General features: G+C 57.8%; 1 protein-coding gene across 1 annotated transcript in view; it reads right to left on the bottom strand.

Annotated features, from left to right (window-relative positions):
* TBC1D14 (TBC1 domain family member 14) overlaps nucleotides 1-16,907 on the bottom strand; it is a 107,834-nt gene that overhangs the window by 49,681 nt on the left and 41,246 nt on the right. Inside the window, exon 4 of the mRNA XM_029952520.1 lies at nucleotides 5,940-6,060. Coding sequence (XP_029808380.1) covers nucleotides 5,940-6,060 — 121 coding nt within the window. The remainder of the gene's footprint in view (nucleotides 1-5,939; nucleotides 6,061-16,907) is intronic.

Here is a 16,907-nt window from a genome sequence, read left to right as displayed (position 1 = left end):
CCAGATCAGTTGACTTTTCAAGGCCTTTCCAGCACCTGCTGGCTAAACCCCACATGTGCACCGCCCGCGGCCAGCACGGGACCCGCGTGGCGGGCTTTACCCCACACCTGCACCACCCGCGGCCAGCACGGGACCCGCATGGCAGGCTACCCCGAGGTTTAGTTCTCGAAGTCCACAGTTGCTGGTTAGAGTCAGACCCAGGCCCCTACAACTTGGGTCAGCACAGGAGTTCACAACAATCTCAAAGGTCACTTTCCTGAGCTCCTCTCCACAATGTCCCCGGAACCTGCTGACCGCCTGCGGCGCCCTGCTCTGGTCCTCTAGCCACACGCCCCCCACCACTGTGCGTGCCCTGGGCCAAGCGGTAGGGAGAAAGAGAACAGGGCATCAGGGCTCTGCCCCGCCTTCTGGGAGCAGTTTCCTGTAATCAGGTTCCCTTCCTGAGAGGTTCAGGCGCCTGCCGGCCAGTTTCTACTGCCAGGAAACTGAGGGAGGGTGGGGTGGTGAGAAAGCAGTGAAAAGGAAACAATGAAAAGCAGGGTTTCTGCATTCGGAGCGTTAGAGTGCCCGTCCCTCATCCAGAACCAGAATGCCCCTCTCGTGCTCTCTGTTCACATTAACCCTCGTCTCTGGGTTTTCTGATACCTGAAGTTCGGGGCGGGGAAACGGTAAGGTCCGGCAGTTCGGCGGAGCTGTGAATGTGGCCCTCTCCCCGACCCACCTGCTGCTGCCCACTTTTCAGAATGCTGGAAAAGCTGCTCTCTGCATTAGGTTCAAGTTTTACCCCTGCGTTCATTAGAAGAGACAGGTTAGGGCACACTTCCTCCTTATGCAGAAACGAGACCTGATTTTTTTTTTTTTGTAAACTGGCTCAAACTTACTTTCCAAAGGCATAGGGATGAAGTAAATGGAGGAGGTTTTCTCACTGTTGTTTTAGACTCACCTGTAGGCCCATCACGTCACCTGCACTGACCATCCAGCTTTATCTTTTCTGCAGTTTGTGATGGTTTATGTTTTTCTGACTACGCAGACTTCACAGAACCCAGAGGTGAGGAGAATCTGGTATCACTTTGAGCTGTTCTGGATTTGCCTCCTTCTGGGATTCTCTCTTTAACATCTGAGAGCTGATCTGAAATTCCAGAAGGCCATCCAAGATGTTCCAGGCTATACGAACCCAAACACGTGCACGCTTCTTTGCTCACATGACATCTTGTACCCGGGACACTGAGGCCCACATGCCGGCACCCCCACCGTAGCCCCTAAAAGACTCACAGCCTCTGCTCTAAAGTGTCCCCAGAAGTGTGCAGTCCCCATTTCCAACAGCTCAAGCAACGGAGGGACAGGAAAGCACAACCATGTTGTCAAACTGACTACACCAGACCATGAAACCCCCCCGCAGGTCACAGCCTCTCGGATCCAGCCGCACCGACACAGCGCAAACGTAACACGGCAGTGAGATGGGAGGAGGGGGAGACAAGGAAGTGGAGAGGTCAAGAACAACCGCGAAGCTTAGACCTGAAAAGGAGGGAGAAGCCCATCATTTTCCAAAATGGGGAGAGATGCAACGAGAAGAGGCCCAAGAGGACGGGGAGCAGGAAGTAGAGTGCGGTCCGGGCCCGTCAGCCAGGCGGCTGTCACATCCAGGGGAGCACTCAGCAGGCAGCCGGACGCAGAAGTCCAGGGACGAGGCCCCGGGGAACGAACGTGGGGGCCGGTGGCCTCCAGTCCGGCCAAGCTCTCCTCCGGGGCAGCCATCGACAGAGCGGTACCTGCCGGGGCTCTACAGTCAGAGGGCACCCAGCAGAGGACACCTCCAAGTCAAGGGCAGAACGGCTCTGAGGAGCAGAGGCGGGGCTGATAAGACCAGGGCCGAGGAACGCCCCTTGGACCTGGGAGCCGCCAGCGGTGCAGAGCCTGCATGGCGGCCCCTCCTGCCCGCAGGGCTGCTCTGCCCCCATCTGCCTTTTCCTGATCAGAGGTGAGGGAGTTCCAAGGAAGGGGGCGGCCCGGGAAGTCCCGCTCAGCACTGTAATTCCAAGGAAGGACCCCCACGGTGGCTCACACCTGCTGAACGAAGGACTACAGAAGCCAAGTAGGAAGGTCCCTCTTTACCCACAAGGCAAAGGACGCACTGCCCAGAAGGCCAATCTGGCCAGCGCCCCCCATGACAGGAGGGCTGAAGGCAGCCATCTTCCAGTCCCTTCTCCCCGCCCGTGTTCTCGGGCCTCTCCACGTCCCTGGCGGTTGTCACAGTGTGTCTGTGTGCACTGGACCCTTTGTACCTGCTGTGAGGAAAGATGGCAATTTCCTCCCAACATCGGGTGCCCCCTTCTGGAGGAGCAGTGGCTCTGAACCTGAGCGAGCATCTGCTAGAACAGGGCCCGCTGTGCCCCGGCCCCGCAGCCTCTCCAGCGGTCTGGGGGCGGCCTGCGAACCCGTGTTCTCAACAAACGCCCAGGTGACGGTCTGTCGGCCCGGGCGCCGCGCTCTGGAAAGCACTGGTTTAGGGCGATTCCCACAGCTATCCTTGGTCATTTTTGCTCCCCTATTTAGAAAATCTGTCTGGGGGCGCCTGGGGGGCTCAGTCGGTTAAGCACCCGACTTTGGCCGGGGTCATGATCTCACGGTTTGTGGGTTCGAGCCCCGCATGGGGCTCTCTGCTGACAGCTCAGAGCCCGGAGCTGCTTCAGATTCTGCGTCTTTCTCTGTCTCTGTCCCTCCCCTGCTCATACTCTATTTCTCGAAAATAAACAAACGTTAACTTGAAAAACAAAAACAAACAAATAAAAATAAATGTCTCTAAAATCATAACTAGGTGAGAGAAAATGACTGACTTTTCAAAATGTTGCTTAAGTTTGAAAAGACAACCGAAAGTAACATTTCAGCATTTCCTAAAAACGGCACCGGTGTCCACGTCAGGCTCAAGGGAAGGGAATCTGGCCTCGTTACACTGAAGGCACAGGTGTCCCCGTGCCCTGGGCAAACCACAGGCAGTGCCTGCCCCTCGCTGGCCGTTTCTTAATTAAAAGTCACAACAGCCACTCCTTGGGTACGCGTTCTGGGCCACTCACTCCTGTGAGGAGGAACCACGATGCCCGTTTTACAGATGAGAAAACCAAGTCACTGGCCCGAGGTTACACAGGTAAGGAGAGGAGACACCGGAAATCCAGCCCAAGCCCGCGAGCCGACACCTCGGTGCACAGACACACCGGTCCCCCTAGGCTCCGCCAAGGCGCCAGAGGTGCTCCCAGCGCCGGCACAGACCCGGCCTCAACCCGGTCAGGGACCTGCGGGGCCTCGGGCTCACCCTCCCGCACGGTGCCCCGTGTCCTGTTGCTCAAGGCGGACTTGTCCCAGGACAGGGATGATGGTGAGAGCACACCCTCTCCAGCACTCCGGACGCTCGGTACGAGCACGTGAGGGACATCCACACGGTTCATCCTCACCCCCCACCCCCCGGGATGGTGCAATTATTCTCCAAATCTTAGAGGAGGAGGAGGAGAAGGCTCAGGCGGTTCAGTGACTTTGCGCACACAGCCAAGCAGCGGCCGGGCTGGGGTACAGAGTCTGACAGTCTGGACTCCAAAGTCCATGCTCGTAATTCACGACGTGGTGGCGCTTCTCTCCGGTAATAAAAACATTCCAAAGAGAAGGGGAGAAGGACCTGGAGTTTCCGAAGCCCGGCACCGTGTGGGATCACAGGCCTCGGCAGTCGGCGCGGCCCCGGGCTCGCTAAAGGGTGTGGGCGCACACCTGTGCCGACTGCAGCGGCCACACCCTCGGCCGCAGGCGCCCAGCACTGGCCCCTCCTGGGCTGGCCGGCCCGGGTGGCACGAGAGGTCAGAGGCTCGGAGACACAAAGCGCGAGCAAACAGGACCGGGCAGGACTGCATGACTCGTGGCGGGTCAACTACATCCTTTATTATTGATGGCGGGGCCAGATGGCCCTCCCTTCTGCGGTGTCATGTCACCGCATGAGTGAGCCCAGTCACCTCCGTGCACAACAATCCTTTAGGTTCAAGGACATAATCCATTAAAAAAAAGGTACAACAAACAAAGAAATTCAAATATGATGTCAGTGATACTGAGTCATGGGAAAAATCTACTTAGGAAAATGGTTACTTTTTGCAATGTGTGGGTTTCTTCAGAAATTCTTACACAGCTTGGCTACTTCGTTTCTGAGAAATCTGTAGCTGCGCTTTGCATGCAAACTCCCCAAGGTTTAAGTGAATGCTCCTGGAATAAGGCCACACGGTGAGATTCCATTCAAAACGTAACGATCTGTAAAAACGAAATCTCTAGACTCATGAACTCTGGGAGCCTCCAGGGCCCAGACGACTGCTCTGGGGGACGTGAGGTGACATCCAGGACAAAAGTCGTCTGCTGAGGCTTCGAACAAACGAAGCAGGTGCACGTCCACCGTGGGGTCAGGCCAGGCCCCAGCACGGGCCCCCCGCCCGGCCCCCACGCTGCACCGCCGGGCCTCACGCGGTCACAACTCAAAGGGGCCGTCCCCACGCTCCGTCCTCGGGGCTCTAGTCGGGGAGCCACATTCCTGCCAGGGCTACGCCATCACTGCTCCATCACAAGACCCTCCGGGGGTCCCCACGGCCTCCAGGAACATCACATCACACCACACAGGCCCCACAGACGGCCCCTCTCACTGCTCCCTGGGTCCAGGCGGCCACTGCCCCTCGGCACAGGCCAGCCCCACCTCCGGCCGGGCCCCTTCCCTGGGACTAGGTTCCGGCTCTGCCCAAGTCACTGAGCCTGTGTCTAAGCACTTCTTTGGTGAACCGAGGACACAACAGTACCTTCTTGAGAAGACTCTTACAGGTTTTAGGTGAACTAGAAACCTAAGTGCTGACTCACCTGAAACGGGCACAGAGTAATCACTGGGTTCATGGTCCCTATTATTAATAACTCCGTCACACCTTTGAACTCAACCTTGTGCACAGCTTTGCAGCAGGCCGTGCCCCTGCCCCCACACACACCCGCCCTGCTCCTTTCCACGCCTGCCCCAGAATCCTCTCCTCTGGGGTGCTCCCGGGGAAGGTGCAGGGTCACTCCTCCAACCCCAGTGCCACGCGTGAGGCCCGGCACTTATTAGGCCCTCCAAAGTATTTACCGGGCACCCGAGGGGCTCAGTCGGTTAGGCGCCTGGCTTCAGCTCAGGTCATGAACTAGCAGTTCGTGGGTTCGAGCCCCGCGTCAGGCTCTGTGCTGACAGCTCGGAGCCTGGGGCCTGCTTCGGGTTCTGGGTCTCCCCCTCTCTCTGCCCCTCCCCCCACTCATGCTCTGTCTCTCTCTCTCTCTCAATCAAAAATAAATAAAGATGAAAAAAAAAAAGGTATTTACTGAACGACTGTCGATGGACACAGCGCCGAGGCCACAGGGGTCGGCCGGCCGGGGACGGGGCGGCAGGTGTTCGGAGGGCTGGGGCGCAGAGCCCAGGAGGGGGCGCAGGCCGCCACAGAGACCCCGGGCCTGGCCCCTGCCCCCATGCCCTTCCCCCACCTCAGCCAGGAGGCAGATCATCCCACAACACAGAGGGGAACGAGGGCCCTCGAGTTCTGGCCGAATCAGCACCGGAAGGATCACGCTCCAAGAAACCCACGGGTCAGAGGGGGAGAATGCTTTAATGTCAAACATAATTAATACAAATCTAAGGATCAGCACATTTACGACTACCGCGGGAAAAACTGATCAGACTGGGTGATAGAGATCTAGAGCCCCGCTCTCTCTTTCCTACTCGGGTGCTGGGAGCTGCCGGAAATGACAAAGTCATCCACATTCCGAAGACAGACTCACATTTCAGGGACTTGGCATGCAGAGGAACACAGAGTTTTCCGATCTCAAAGCCCCAACAAAGGCCATTTCTGCAAGGTTCACAAACGTATGCTATGGAGCATAGGGCTGTGTTTTTGTATCTTGTATACCTTTTGTACTTTCTTTGAATCTTTCTGAGCATTCTCTCGAAGTGGTACTTTTCCAAACAACTTCCATCCCAAGTCATTCTGTTTGTCAAGTCTTGCATTCTGTTTTCTAGCAAGCAAATTCCTACAGGAAGAAAACAAGAGGGTTAGGAAACATGTGGGTATTTACAAAATACCAGGGCAACCGAGTCACTCTCTAACGAAAACAAGCAGGCTTTCCTTTGAGAGGACAACGTCAGATTTGGTTTTTCACGTAAGACACAGAATCCCGCAGCAGGAAAAAGCCCGGAAGCTTTCTGTTATTCAACTGTCACAGGTACACATTCTGTGACTTAAAGTTGAGGAAATACCTTACACCGGAACCAAGTACGTAACAAAAGTGACCTTTAAAGTCAGGCCAAACTGAATTGAAACTTGGCCTCAACCACTCACTTGCTGTGTGACCTTGACCAGCACATACCTTTCTAAGCTTCTTTATGTTTAACAAGGGTCTTTGTAGGAATTAAAATTATGGGAACACAATCAGCGCTTAAAAAAGTAAGAGCTGCTAGGGGCGCCTGGGAGGCTCAGTCGGCTGAGCGTCCGCCTCTTCATTTCAGCCCGGGCCATGATGTCACGGTTTGTGGGGTCAAGTCCCATGTCTGTGCTGACAGCACTCAGCCTGCTTGGGCTTCTTTCCCTCTTCCTCCGCCCCTCTCCTGCTCATGCTGCTCTTTCTCTCTCTCTCAAAACAAATAACCTTTTAAAAAATTAAAAGGAATTCTGTTAAAAATAATTAAGAGCTGGTTTAATAATTAACCTCTAGCTCAGTTTAAATTACCCATGGGGGGGCACCTGGTTGGCTCAGTGGAGCACACACCTCTCAATCTTGGGGCTGTGAGTTTGAACCCCACGTTGGGCATGGAGCCTACTTAAAAAAATTTTTTTAAACTTATAAGGCACATGTATATTGCCTGTTAACAGTCTCCACCCATAACGATAAGAAAGCCCCTCAAGAGAGAGTCACAAGGTCTTCTGTCCCAATGACATGCAAACAAAAGCCCCAAATAACAGAAATAAATCCCAAATGGTAGTACAAAATGAACCACGTCCTGGAAGGTGCAGTCGTTGAAAACAAATGGTTTCCAGGGCACACTGGAAAGGACAGGACGAACCCGCAGCACCTCGGGTGCTAGAGAGCAAGCAAGCGCTCAAAGAAACGTGAGGGCGCGTCTGAAGGGGACAGCAGCCGGCGTGAAACGCGGGCTCCCGCTGGCGGAATCAGGGTGGGCAAGGGACTGGGTCCCTTGAATAAAACAACAACCCAAGCGCCCACGGGGATACAGACAAGTGGGGGGGGGGTGGAGAAACGTCCCGAACAAGCACAGGACGCGGATGGAGGCAGGAAAGGACCGGTGGGGCCGACCCCGGGCGGACAACAGCAGGAGCAAGAGGATTGCTCCTCAGTGACAAGCAGTTGTCAATTACAAGCACTCCCCGAAGCCCGTTCCCAGGGTCAGAGGAGACAGCACGGCCCTACTGCCCCGATGCTGGTAGACGGACAGACAGACAGACAGTCAGAGAAGATCCCTGAAACCACCAACAAACAAAATGTGAAAGCGGACCAGGGGACCGCACGGGGCTCGTGTTGACTCTCCCGATCCTGACAACTGCACGGTGGCTGCGGGAGAGAACGCCCTTGCTCTCAGGGGTCTACAGATATGGGGGGGGATATCTCCAGCCGGTCCTTCTCATGCTTCAAAGAAACACTCATTCACGTATGCGGCACACGGACCACACTCACAGACCAGAGACACAAGTGCAGTGACGTATAATGTGTGTCTGGGTAAAGAATACACGGAAGTTCCCTGTGTTTTTCTTGAAACTTCAGTAAATTTGAAACTACGTCAAAATAAAGTTATGGGGGCGTCTGGGTGGCTCATCCGTCCAACTTCTGCTGAGGTCACGATCCCGCAGGTCGGGGGAGCCCCATGTCAGACTCGCTGCTGTCAACGTGGAGCCTGCTCAGACCTCCTGTCTCCCCCGCTCTCTGACCTGCCCCTACTCCCTGCTCCAAAGTAAACAAAGCATTAAAAAAATAAATTAGGTTATAAAAACTTTCAAAAAAGGACACAAATGGTTTCACTGTATCCCTCCTCGCTCTTCTGTTGTGGTTATAACAGAATCCGTTTCAGAACCCTGTCACAGCCCGAGGCAGTTCTGTACAGAACTATGTAAGAGAGAAACTGAGCTGTCCGAGGCCCAGCCTGTGTACCATCGGAGACTCAGCCACTGGTGAAACACACACAGTTCAAACCGGGCTAACGCGTCAGGCCCCGGGACACCAAGAGCTGGGACATCCAGAACGCGGCTCACTAAAGAGGAGCTGCTCTGGAACCGGGCGCAAGGACGAAGGGCCAGGAGCCCCAGTGCACCTGGAAGGGGAGGGGCCGGGAGCCAGCGGGACACCCCCTGCTGAACCCCCACCCTGCTGCGGAGGGACGCGTGTCACCGAGGGTCTGTAGGGGCAAGGACGGGAGTGGAGAGCCCCACATCAGCAACTGGGCGGTGTGTGTCCCGGGAGGCAGAGCGGGAGTGCGGTCTGTCTGTCCAGTGCGACAGATGTGTATAAATGTAGTGCAGATAAAACTGACCAAAATCATCATTCACAACAGGACACGACTCATCAAAGGTGTCTTTGCCTGTTCCTACTTTCCGTGGACGAGAGGTTGAGGACCTCCGAACGGACAGGGATCCCTCTCTAGCTCCGGCTGTTTGTGTCACTGGCACAGGTGACAGGGAGCCTCTGGGCCTCTTGCAGGCCGCTGGGTCATCGGAAGGCTGGCGGGGATCTGGCCGCCGGGCCCTTCGGCCGCCCATTGTATGACCAAACCCCGCTTCCGGGCCAGGTGCAGGACAGAACCCAGATGGGCAGGGAGTCCAGCAGCCCGGACGGTTGCCCTCGGGAAGCCTCAGCCATGGATCCCGCGTGTCCCCTCATGAGCCTGTGCCACAGCGGGTTGGCTCCCACGCAGTGAAGGCAGTGGCCATAGCCAGGATCCGGAACACGTCACCAGGGGGCAGAACCCAGGGACTGCTGGATTCGAGCTTCCTGTTTAATCGACCACTCCCAACCTGCCTGTCCCACCACCGACGCTGGGAAGGACTCACGTCCGTGGGTCCCACAGAGCCTCTGCACTCACTCTGCCAGCCGATCTAGACCGGCTGCCGGCCGGCCCCGGGCCTGGGCTCCCCAGCAGTTCCCCCCAGGGCGCCCACCCTGCTGTTCTGTTCTCCTCGGGTGCACACCGTCCCCTTCTCTCCACACACCTGTCCCTTGGGTGGGGGTTGCTGGGGGGCAGGGCAGAGTCACCTCCGCATCTCTGGAACCCTAGCCAGCCTGCAGGAGCGCTCCATACAAAGGGAGTAGCCACTTTGCAGGGGGAGCAGGTGCAGAGCTGAGGAGGCAGGATGGGACCGCAGCCCCCCTCCCCCCTGCCTGGGGCCACTTCCAGGGGCGATGACGCACAAGTGCAAGCTTCCACACACACTCGGGGTGAAGGGCAAGTCCAGACGAATCAAGGTCCAGGACTAAGAACCAGACAGAGGTAGGCTCTGAGCTGTGGCAGGAGGCCCCTGAAAGAAGGGGCCCTGGAAGATTGGGGAGGGGGGTGGAACAGAACACCACAATCAGCTCCCAGGCCAGGGCCCCTGGGGGACAGCCAGCAGCGTGAGTGATGGTCAAGGGCAGCGCCTGAGCACTTCCAGGCAGGACAGAGAGCCCGTCCTCAGGACTCCCTTTGTGCTGCGCCCGCCCGGAGGCCCTGCTCCCTGGTCAGGGAGCAGCAGCAGTCACTCCGGCAGCGCAGGCAGCCGCTGACCTCAATCCACTCTCTGAACAGCAGAAACGACACTGAAATGGGCCCGGACTCTCACCTGAGCCGGAAGGGAATCGATCAGCGGGCGCTACTAACTAACCAGTGTGGGGCCCGGATGGGTCCTCCATCCACAGGGCACGTCGCGGTCTGACCAAACTGTCGGCATCGGGGCTCCGAGAGCCCCCCGGGCTCCAGAGGCTGAGTCCTGCCCCGCTGCGCCCACCCGCACCCCTCCTGGGAGCGGGCACGGCTCTCCTCCCGACGGGCCCCCTCCTCCATGATGCCGGTTCCCATCCTGCAGCTGGCGGGGTGAGCAATGGCCAAAGGGGAGGTACTGAGGCCTTTCCAAACCCGAGGTGAACCCTGCTTCTAGGAGGCTGACGAGGGGGGTACAGTCCTTCCTGAGCCTCGTCCCAGGAGCGCCCCGCAGGCAGGCGGCCAGAGCGGAGACGTGTCGCCCACCCCTCGGGCCTCGATCACCCCCGGACTTCTTCTGAGGGTCTCAGCGACCAGAACCCCCTAAGGGGCAGTCTTCCTTGCTCAGAAGCCTTTGGTCTCCCCTGGTTAGCTCCGAAGCCCTCACCGATTAGGCAAGGGTCTGGCCCCACTCCCCAGCCTCCAGAATCTCTCCTCCACATACGGGCACAGATGGACCGTGCCAGCCCTGTCCCCCAAGTCCCTCCGATGGCTCCCACCAGTCTGCGGCACCACGGCTCCTGCCGTCCCCCCAACCCTCAAAGTGCTCCTGACAGAGGAGAGGTGGGGGCCTGCCTCACAGGCGTGTCTCAAGGTCCCACACGGCGAGGGCCTCACAGGCCTGGCCTACTGCACCGCACACATGCTCAGTTCACGTTCACGACAGCAGAGCTGTTGTCACCATCATTGCCACGTGGCGCTTCTCCACGGGGGACTGACAGCACTGTCCTCCAGCCCAATCCCCTTCAGCTGAGCCAGCGCTCCGCCCCCCAAAGGCAAGAGAGGGGCCGGGGGAGAGGTGGAGAGGTGAGGTCTGCAGGCAGTGGGCTGAGGGGCGGTGGCCCAGGAGGTGTGGCCCCACCAGGGATCTGCTGGTAATGCCTATCCCGAAGCATTTCAGTGCTGCAGAGGCCGCAGGAAACACGCTTTGGGGCGGGCCCTGACTAAGCTACACCTACTGCAAGGGACAAGAATAATCCTACCAGCCTGCGGGAGGCAAAAGACAGGAAAAGGGCAGGAAAAGGGAGCCATGGTTTGACCCGGGCATCTACCCCTGGTTTGCACAATAACTCTTTTCATTTGAATAGGTAACGACTCATGGGAAGAGGCCCGGGACGCCCAGGACGAAATGAGGCTGCACAGAGCGCCTGCCGGCTCCCTGGGCGCTGGGGAGTGCCGCCCGCAAGTAAGGGGCACTGCCAGAATCAGGGCCAAAGTCATGCAGAGACACGTCTGAGGGGACGGAATGGACCCCCAGGACCCGGCCCTCACCAAGAAGTCGAGCGCGGGCTGGCGCCCCTCTCCGCTGCCTCCCCCACCCCGTAAGCCAGGGCATCTTGCCTTCGCCAGGCTGGCCCAGGGCACCCCCACCAGCAGGAAGTGGACAGGGCGGACACCTGACAAGCGGCAGAGCGGCGCTGAGCAGGTGGGGACACTTACAGGCCGGGGACCGGAACGCCCCTTGCCTCCTGACAAAGGGGTCAGGCCCGCACTGCCCAGGACGGGCCACCAGCCTCCTGTGCTGCTCAGCACATGACAAACGTGCATGTCGTCGTGCTGAAATGTGCCAGCAGGGACAGGATGTTCTTCGAAAAAAGACTGAACCCAACCCAGGGGCTCAGGACACACCCACATGCATCATTAAGGTGGGGGGCGCCGGGCTGGCTCAGTTGGGAGAGCATGTGAGTCTTGACCTTGTGGTCATGAGTTCGAGCCCCACACTGGGTGCAGAGATTCCTCAAATAAATAAAACTTTTTTTTTTAAAGGGCCAGAGGAATTTTTTTTGAAAGATTAAGAACTATCTGTTTTTAAAAGAGAAAAGAGAGGTGCGTAACAGTGTAAAGCAGGCCGCACGACCGTGATCCTGCGTCGCGCCTACCAGTACGGACCACCTCTGGGACAAGACAGAAATGGGCACTCGATGCTTCTGCGACAGCTTGCGGTGGCACGGCGCAGAAATGACGCTCTTCACCATCCACTCCATCACACTGTTGCATTTTCTACCATGCAGGCTTGAAGAAAGGTAATGGGGGTGCCTGGGTGGCTCAGAGGGTTAAGCGTCCAACGCTTCGGTTTCGCCTCCGGTTTGTGAGTTTGAGCCCGGCGCCAGGCTCTGCACTGACGGTGTGGAGCCTGATTGGGATTCTCTCTTTCTTCCTCTCTGCCCCTCCCCTGCTCACTCTCTCTCTCTCAAAAATAAACTTGAAGGAAGGAAGGAGAGAGACTGAAAGACAGAAAGATAGAAAAACAGAAAGACAGACAGACAGAAAGACAGACAGACAGACAGAAAGAAAGAAAGAAAAAAAGAGAGAAAGAAAGAAAGAAAGAAAGAAAGAAGTTCATGTATAAAGAAGCCCTTACTCAATAAGGGATTTCCGCCAATAAGAAATGAAGTGAGCAGTGGGGGCCTGGCTGGCTGGGTCGGTGGGGGGTTGGGCGTGTAACTCTTCATCTCAGGGGTGGTGCGTTTGAACCCCATGCTGGGTGTAGAGATTACAAAAGGAAGGAAGGGAGAGAGAGAGAGAAAAGAAGTGCTTCTGCACCACCCCACCCCCATCTTCCGAGTCAGGAAGGCTTTATCAAACCCCAAAACAGTCCCTAGTGAGGTGAGGGCGGGTGCCAGGGGCCCTGCTGCGCCGGGTGGAAAGGGTCCCGACAAGCAGAACGCCGAAGAGCACGCGGAAATGGTCAGCGGCGCTGTTACTGGCATAGAAACCAAGCGCCTTGGAAGGGAGGGGTGAATCTGCACAGAGCCACACCTGTGACGGCCTCACGCACCCCCTCTGCCCGCACTGGGCCTGTGTCACAGCTCCAGCCGGAGCAGCAAGCGTGGCACAGGTGACAGCGTCCCAAGGAGAAGCGCCTACAAGTCAGGTATGTTCCTCAGATCACCCACCAGGGACTCCGACCCCCGGCCTCCCCGGCCTCCCCGGCCTCCCCGGCCTCCCCGGCCTCCCCTGCCCACACAGCCGAGACCGTGGGCAAGGCGCAGGGCCAGCGCTGTGTCAGCAGGGCCGCGGGGACGTGCGCGGAGGAACGGGACAGGACGGCACGAAGGCAGCCACGACCCAGTGGGCACAGGTGCACTTGCTGTCCCAGCACAAGGCCGTAGCTCCCCTGCTTGAGGCAGAGGCGGAGCTGGGGCCTTCCCGGTGAGGGGCCCCCAGTCTGAAGCCCGGGGTCCCGGCACAGGCAGCTCGGGTGTGTGTCTGCTCCAAGACCGCGAGGTGGGACGTGACCTTGTGCCACCTGTTTCTGACTGAGAAGTGATGCACGGGATACCCCAAGGAGCCCAGCTGTGGCTCCAGTCAGGGCCTCCCGCCCCCCTTCACCTCCCCCCTCACCATCCCCCTTCCCCCCTTACTGCCCCACCCCACGCCACCCCCCACCAAAGCATCAAAGGCCCAGGGCCCCATGCTGTTCATCTGTAAGGAGAGGTGACCAATCGGGAGAATTAAGTGCAAAGACACAGATCACCAGGGCAGGTGTGTGTGGGGCGGCCACCAGAGAGGACACCGGGAGCCTGTGCTCTGCCTGCACGGTGTTCTCAGCTTGAAATATTTGTCAACATTTTTAAATACGGAGAAATCCCAGAGAGGCCCGGGCCCCCAGCTTCCCCGACACCCAGCGAGAGCCGGCCGGGCCAGCCAGGGCTAAGCCAAGGGTTGTGCCTGCGCCCTGCGCCCCCCGGCCCTCCAGCGCCCACACGTCAGGCCCCACGGCAGCGTCCCCCCCAGCTGCCTGCAGGGTCCGATCCCCGGTTCAGGGGGTCTCGAAGCTTATTCATTTTGGGGAATCCTCTCAAAAAAAAACCCAACATGCTTAGTTATGAACACAAAACTAGGCAGAAATGAGGAGTCCTGAAGGTCAAATTCTGACACTGTCGTTTTGGCTTTTGAAACCTGGGGCGTGCTTCCACGTGAGGACACTCCAGCAAGGACTTTACCGTGTGTTTAGTTTTGAGAGAGGGCGGGCGTGTCAGGGGAGGGGCGTGGAGCGAGGACAGAGGACCCGAAGCGGCTCTGCACTGACCACAGAGAGCCTGACACGGGGCTCTAACTCACAAACCGTGGGATCCTAAGTGGGACACTAATGGACTGAGCGCCCCGGCGCCCTCCAGCAAGGACTTCTATCCAAGGCTCCTCTCTCCATTTCTCGACAACAGACGGTATGGTCCAAGGACAGACCCCCTTTCTTGGTAGATAGTGTGGGGTGAGGTGCTGCCCTTCAGCCCCGCCCCCACTAACTTTTGCACATTGCCCAAGTCATGATCTGGAAATTCCAGGAACAATCTAGAATGCTAGCTGAGAGCCAACGGAAGACGGGGTGCTGGGTCTGGGTCCCTGGACCGGTGTCTTTCGAAGCTCGGGACGCATGTGCTGAGGGCCCCGCCTGGTGTGAGCGCTCACGGCCGTTCACGGGTTATCACGGGCCATCAGGTTCCGTGTCTGCATCACCAGAAGCTAAGGTCCACGAGGGTGAACCCTGTCTCTTGTGTTTGCTGCATGAAATGTGTTTCTTGAATGCATACTTTCTGGAGGAATTCTCAGAAATACCACCCAAGAATCATCCTTGCCCATCGACACCAGGGAAGCCGGCACCCGGAGCCAGGGAGTCCTGCCCAGACAGGCACAGTGACAGGAGCGGAGACCTGGGCCCGGAGGCGGAGGACGGCAGGGCGGGAGGCACAGCCCTCCCAAGCGTTGGTGGAGCAGGTTCCGCGACCCACAGACACTCAGCAGGGATTTCTCAAAACTCCTCGGGATCTTGGGAAACGAACCTCCAAAGTCCTCCTCCTTCAAGATGCTGTGCGGCTGAACTCCAAATTGTAATTCAGTGGTTCCGTGGGGCTCCCTGCTCTCTCCCTCCTTTGCCTCGTTAACAAACAAGACAGAACCAAAGCTTGTGCCAAGGAAATCGAAAATACGCTAAAACGTTGTCACACTCCGTTCCCGGCACAGAGACGGGTATCCTCTGCACCATTTCCTGAGTCGCCGTCGCCTTTCACAGATCACCTGTCCGGTGCCCCGTCCTGCGCCCAGCGCTCCACACACACTCTGCGTGAGACATGGACTCCGGAGGGAGGGCCCTGCTGGAGTGTCCTCACAGGGAAGCCAGGTCTCAGCCCTGCCAGAAAGGGGCTACGTCCACAAGGCACGGCCAGGAAACGGAGTCTCGGGATGTTAAGGCATGTGCTCCCGAAGGGACATAGAAATCCTGGCGCTCCTCCGGGTGGAGGAGGCTGAAACCTTGAACGATTCCTCTAAAGCCTATTTCTTACAAATTTTCCCCCCAGATGTCCACCCCTGCCACGTCTGCCCACGCGGGGCCTCCAAGTCTGCTCGAGACACACAAGGGGAAAAGGCCAGCCCGCTCAACGGTCACGGGCACACAGGACACAGAACCGCATCCCACCAACCCAGCCTCCTGCGTGACAACACCCTTCCGCCCCTGCAGGAAACGTGCGGCAAGGAAGACAGACACCGAGGTGCTATTACTGTGGCCAAACGGCGGGGGCTCCTGGATCCGCACAATCACGAGCACCCAAGGGCTAGAAATAGTCTCTTCCTTCAGAAAGGGTTACCCGAGTAGCATCTGAGGCTGCAAAGCTGACCCCCAAAGCGGAGGTCAGAGGCCACTCGGGAGTGTAGCGAGCACCAGAATCCACACGACCTGGGCCCGGCGCTCCTGGCACACACGGACCCCCGCGGGGGGCTCCGGGCCACACCCATCCGGAACCGGGGACGCCCGGAGACACAGCTCCGCCCGAGGCGGGCGGGGGGCTAAGTCACATGGAAACCCGCAGACGTGGCCAGAACCGAGCGCCACGTAGGCCCCTGGTGACAAAAGCAAGAGAGGCGAGCCTGTAACCACACCTGTCCGTGAACAGCAGCGCAGGGGCAGCCATCGTGTCCGGAACAGCCTCACGGCTCAGAACGGCCGGCCTCACGGGTGCAGACGGGCCCTGGGCGACATTCCCGGAGCTGGAGCCGGAGCCACGGCCGCAGTGCCAGGGCGGCACCCTGGGCACCCTTCCCGGCCGGCAGCACAGTTTGCAAGGTTAAGGCACGCAGGGCGGGGGCGGACCAGCTGGGAGGGCAGAGGGCAGAGGCGGGCAGGGCTCTGACTCTGAACTTGTCACAGGGAGGGAGGCGGGAGGGAAGAGGGCGGGTGGGGAAGGAAAGCCCTTGTGACCGGACCGGTTCCCAGGTGCGCTGGCATCTCTGCAGAGAGCACAGCCACGCCTCGCCAGGGTGGGCTACCTGGCCGAAAAAGCCACAGGCGCTCCTGACTGCCAAATACAGTGAAATCCCATTTGGAACAACCTTGAGCGTCTCCTGTAGGCACTTTGTGGAAGAAACGATCAGGTCTCTAGGTGAGTCCCCGCCCGGTCACAGAAGTCCCTGTCAACAACTTGTGTGAGACCCATCACTAGGGGCGCTGGGGAGGCTCAGCTGGTTAGGTGACATCTGCTCAGGTCATGATCTCACGGTTCGTGGGTTCAAGCCCCATGTCGAGCTCTGTGCTGACAGCGGGGAGCCTGGAGCCTGCCTCAGGTTCTGTCTCTGTCTCTACCTCTTCCCCGCTCACACTTTCCTTCTCTCTCTGTCAAAAAGAAAAACATAAAAATAATTTTCTTAAAAGAACCATCACTGGGTAGGGGCGCCCGGCTGGCTGGGTCAGTAGAGCCCGTGATTCTCGGTCTCCAGCTTCTAAGTTGGAGCCCTGTGTTGGGCGTGGAAATTATTTAAAAATAAAAAATCCTACAGAGAAAAAAATGTGCAATCACTAGACTTCAAATACCATTAGTTTTATATATATAAATAAAAATATATATACGTAAAAATATATATATAAGTAAAGCACAAGATCTAACTAACAACTTCAAGGTCAACAAAAACCCACAAGAAGGGACTA

The sequence above is a fragment of the Suricata suricatta genome, chromosome 1 (genome assembly GCF_006229205.1).
Source record: "Suricata suricatta isolate VVHF042 chromosome 1, meerkat_22Aug2017_6uvM2_HiC, whole genome shotgun sequence".
Lineage (NCBI taxonomy): Eukaryota > Metazoa > Chordata > Mammalia > Carnivora > Herpestidae > Suricata > Suricata suricatta.
Note: the sequence above shows the minus strand (reverse complement) of the source record. Positions and strands in the feature narration are given on the sequence as shown.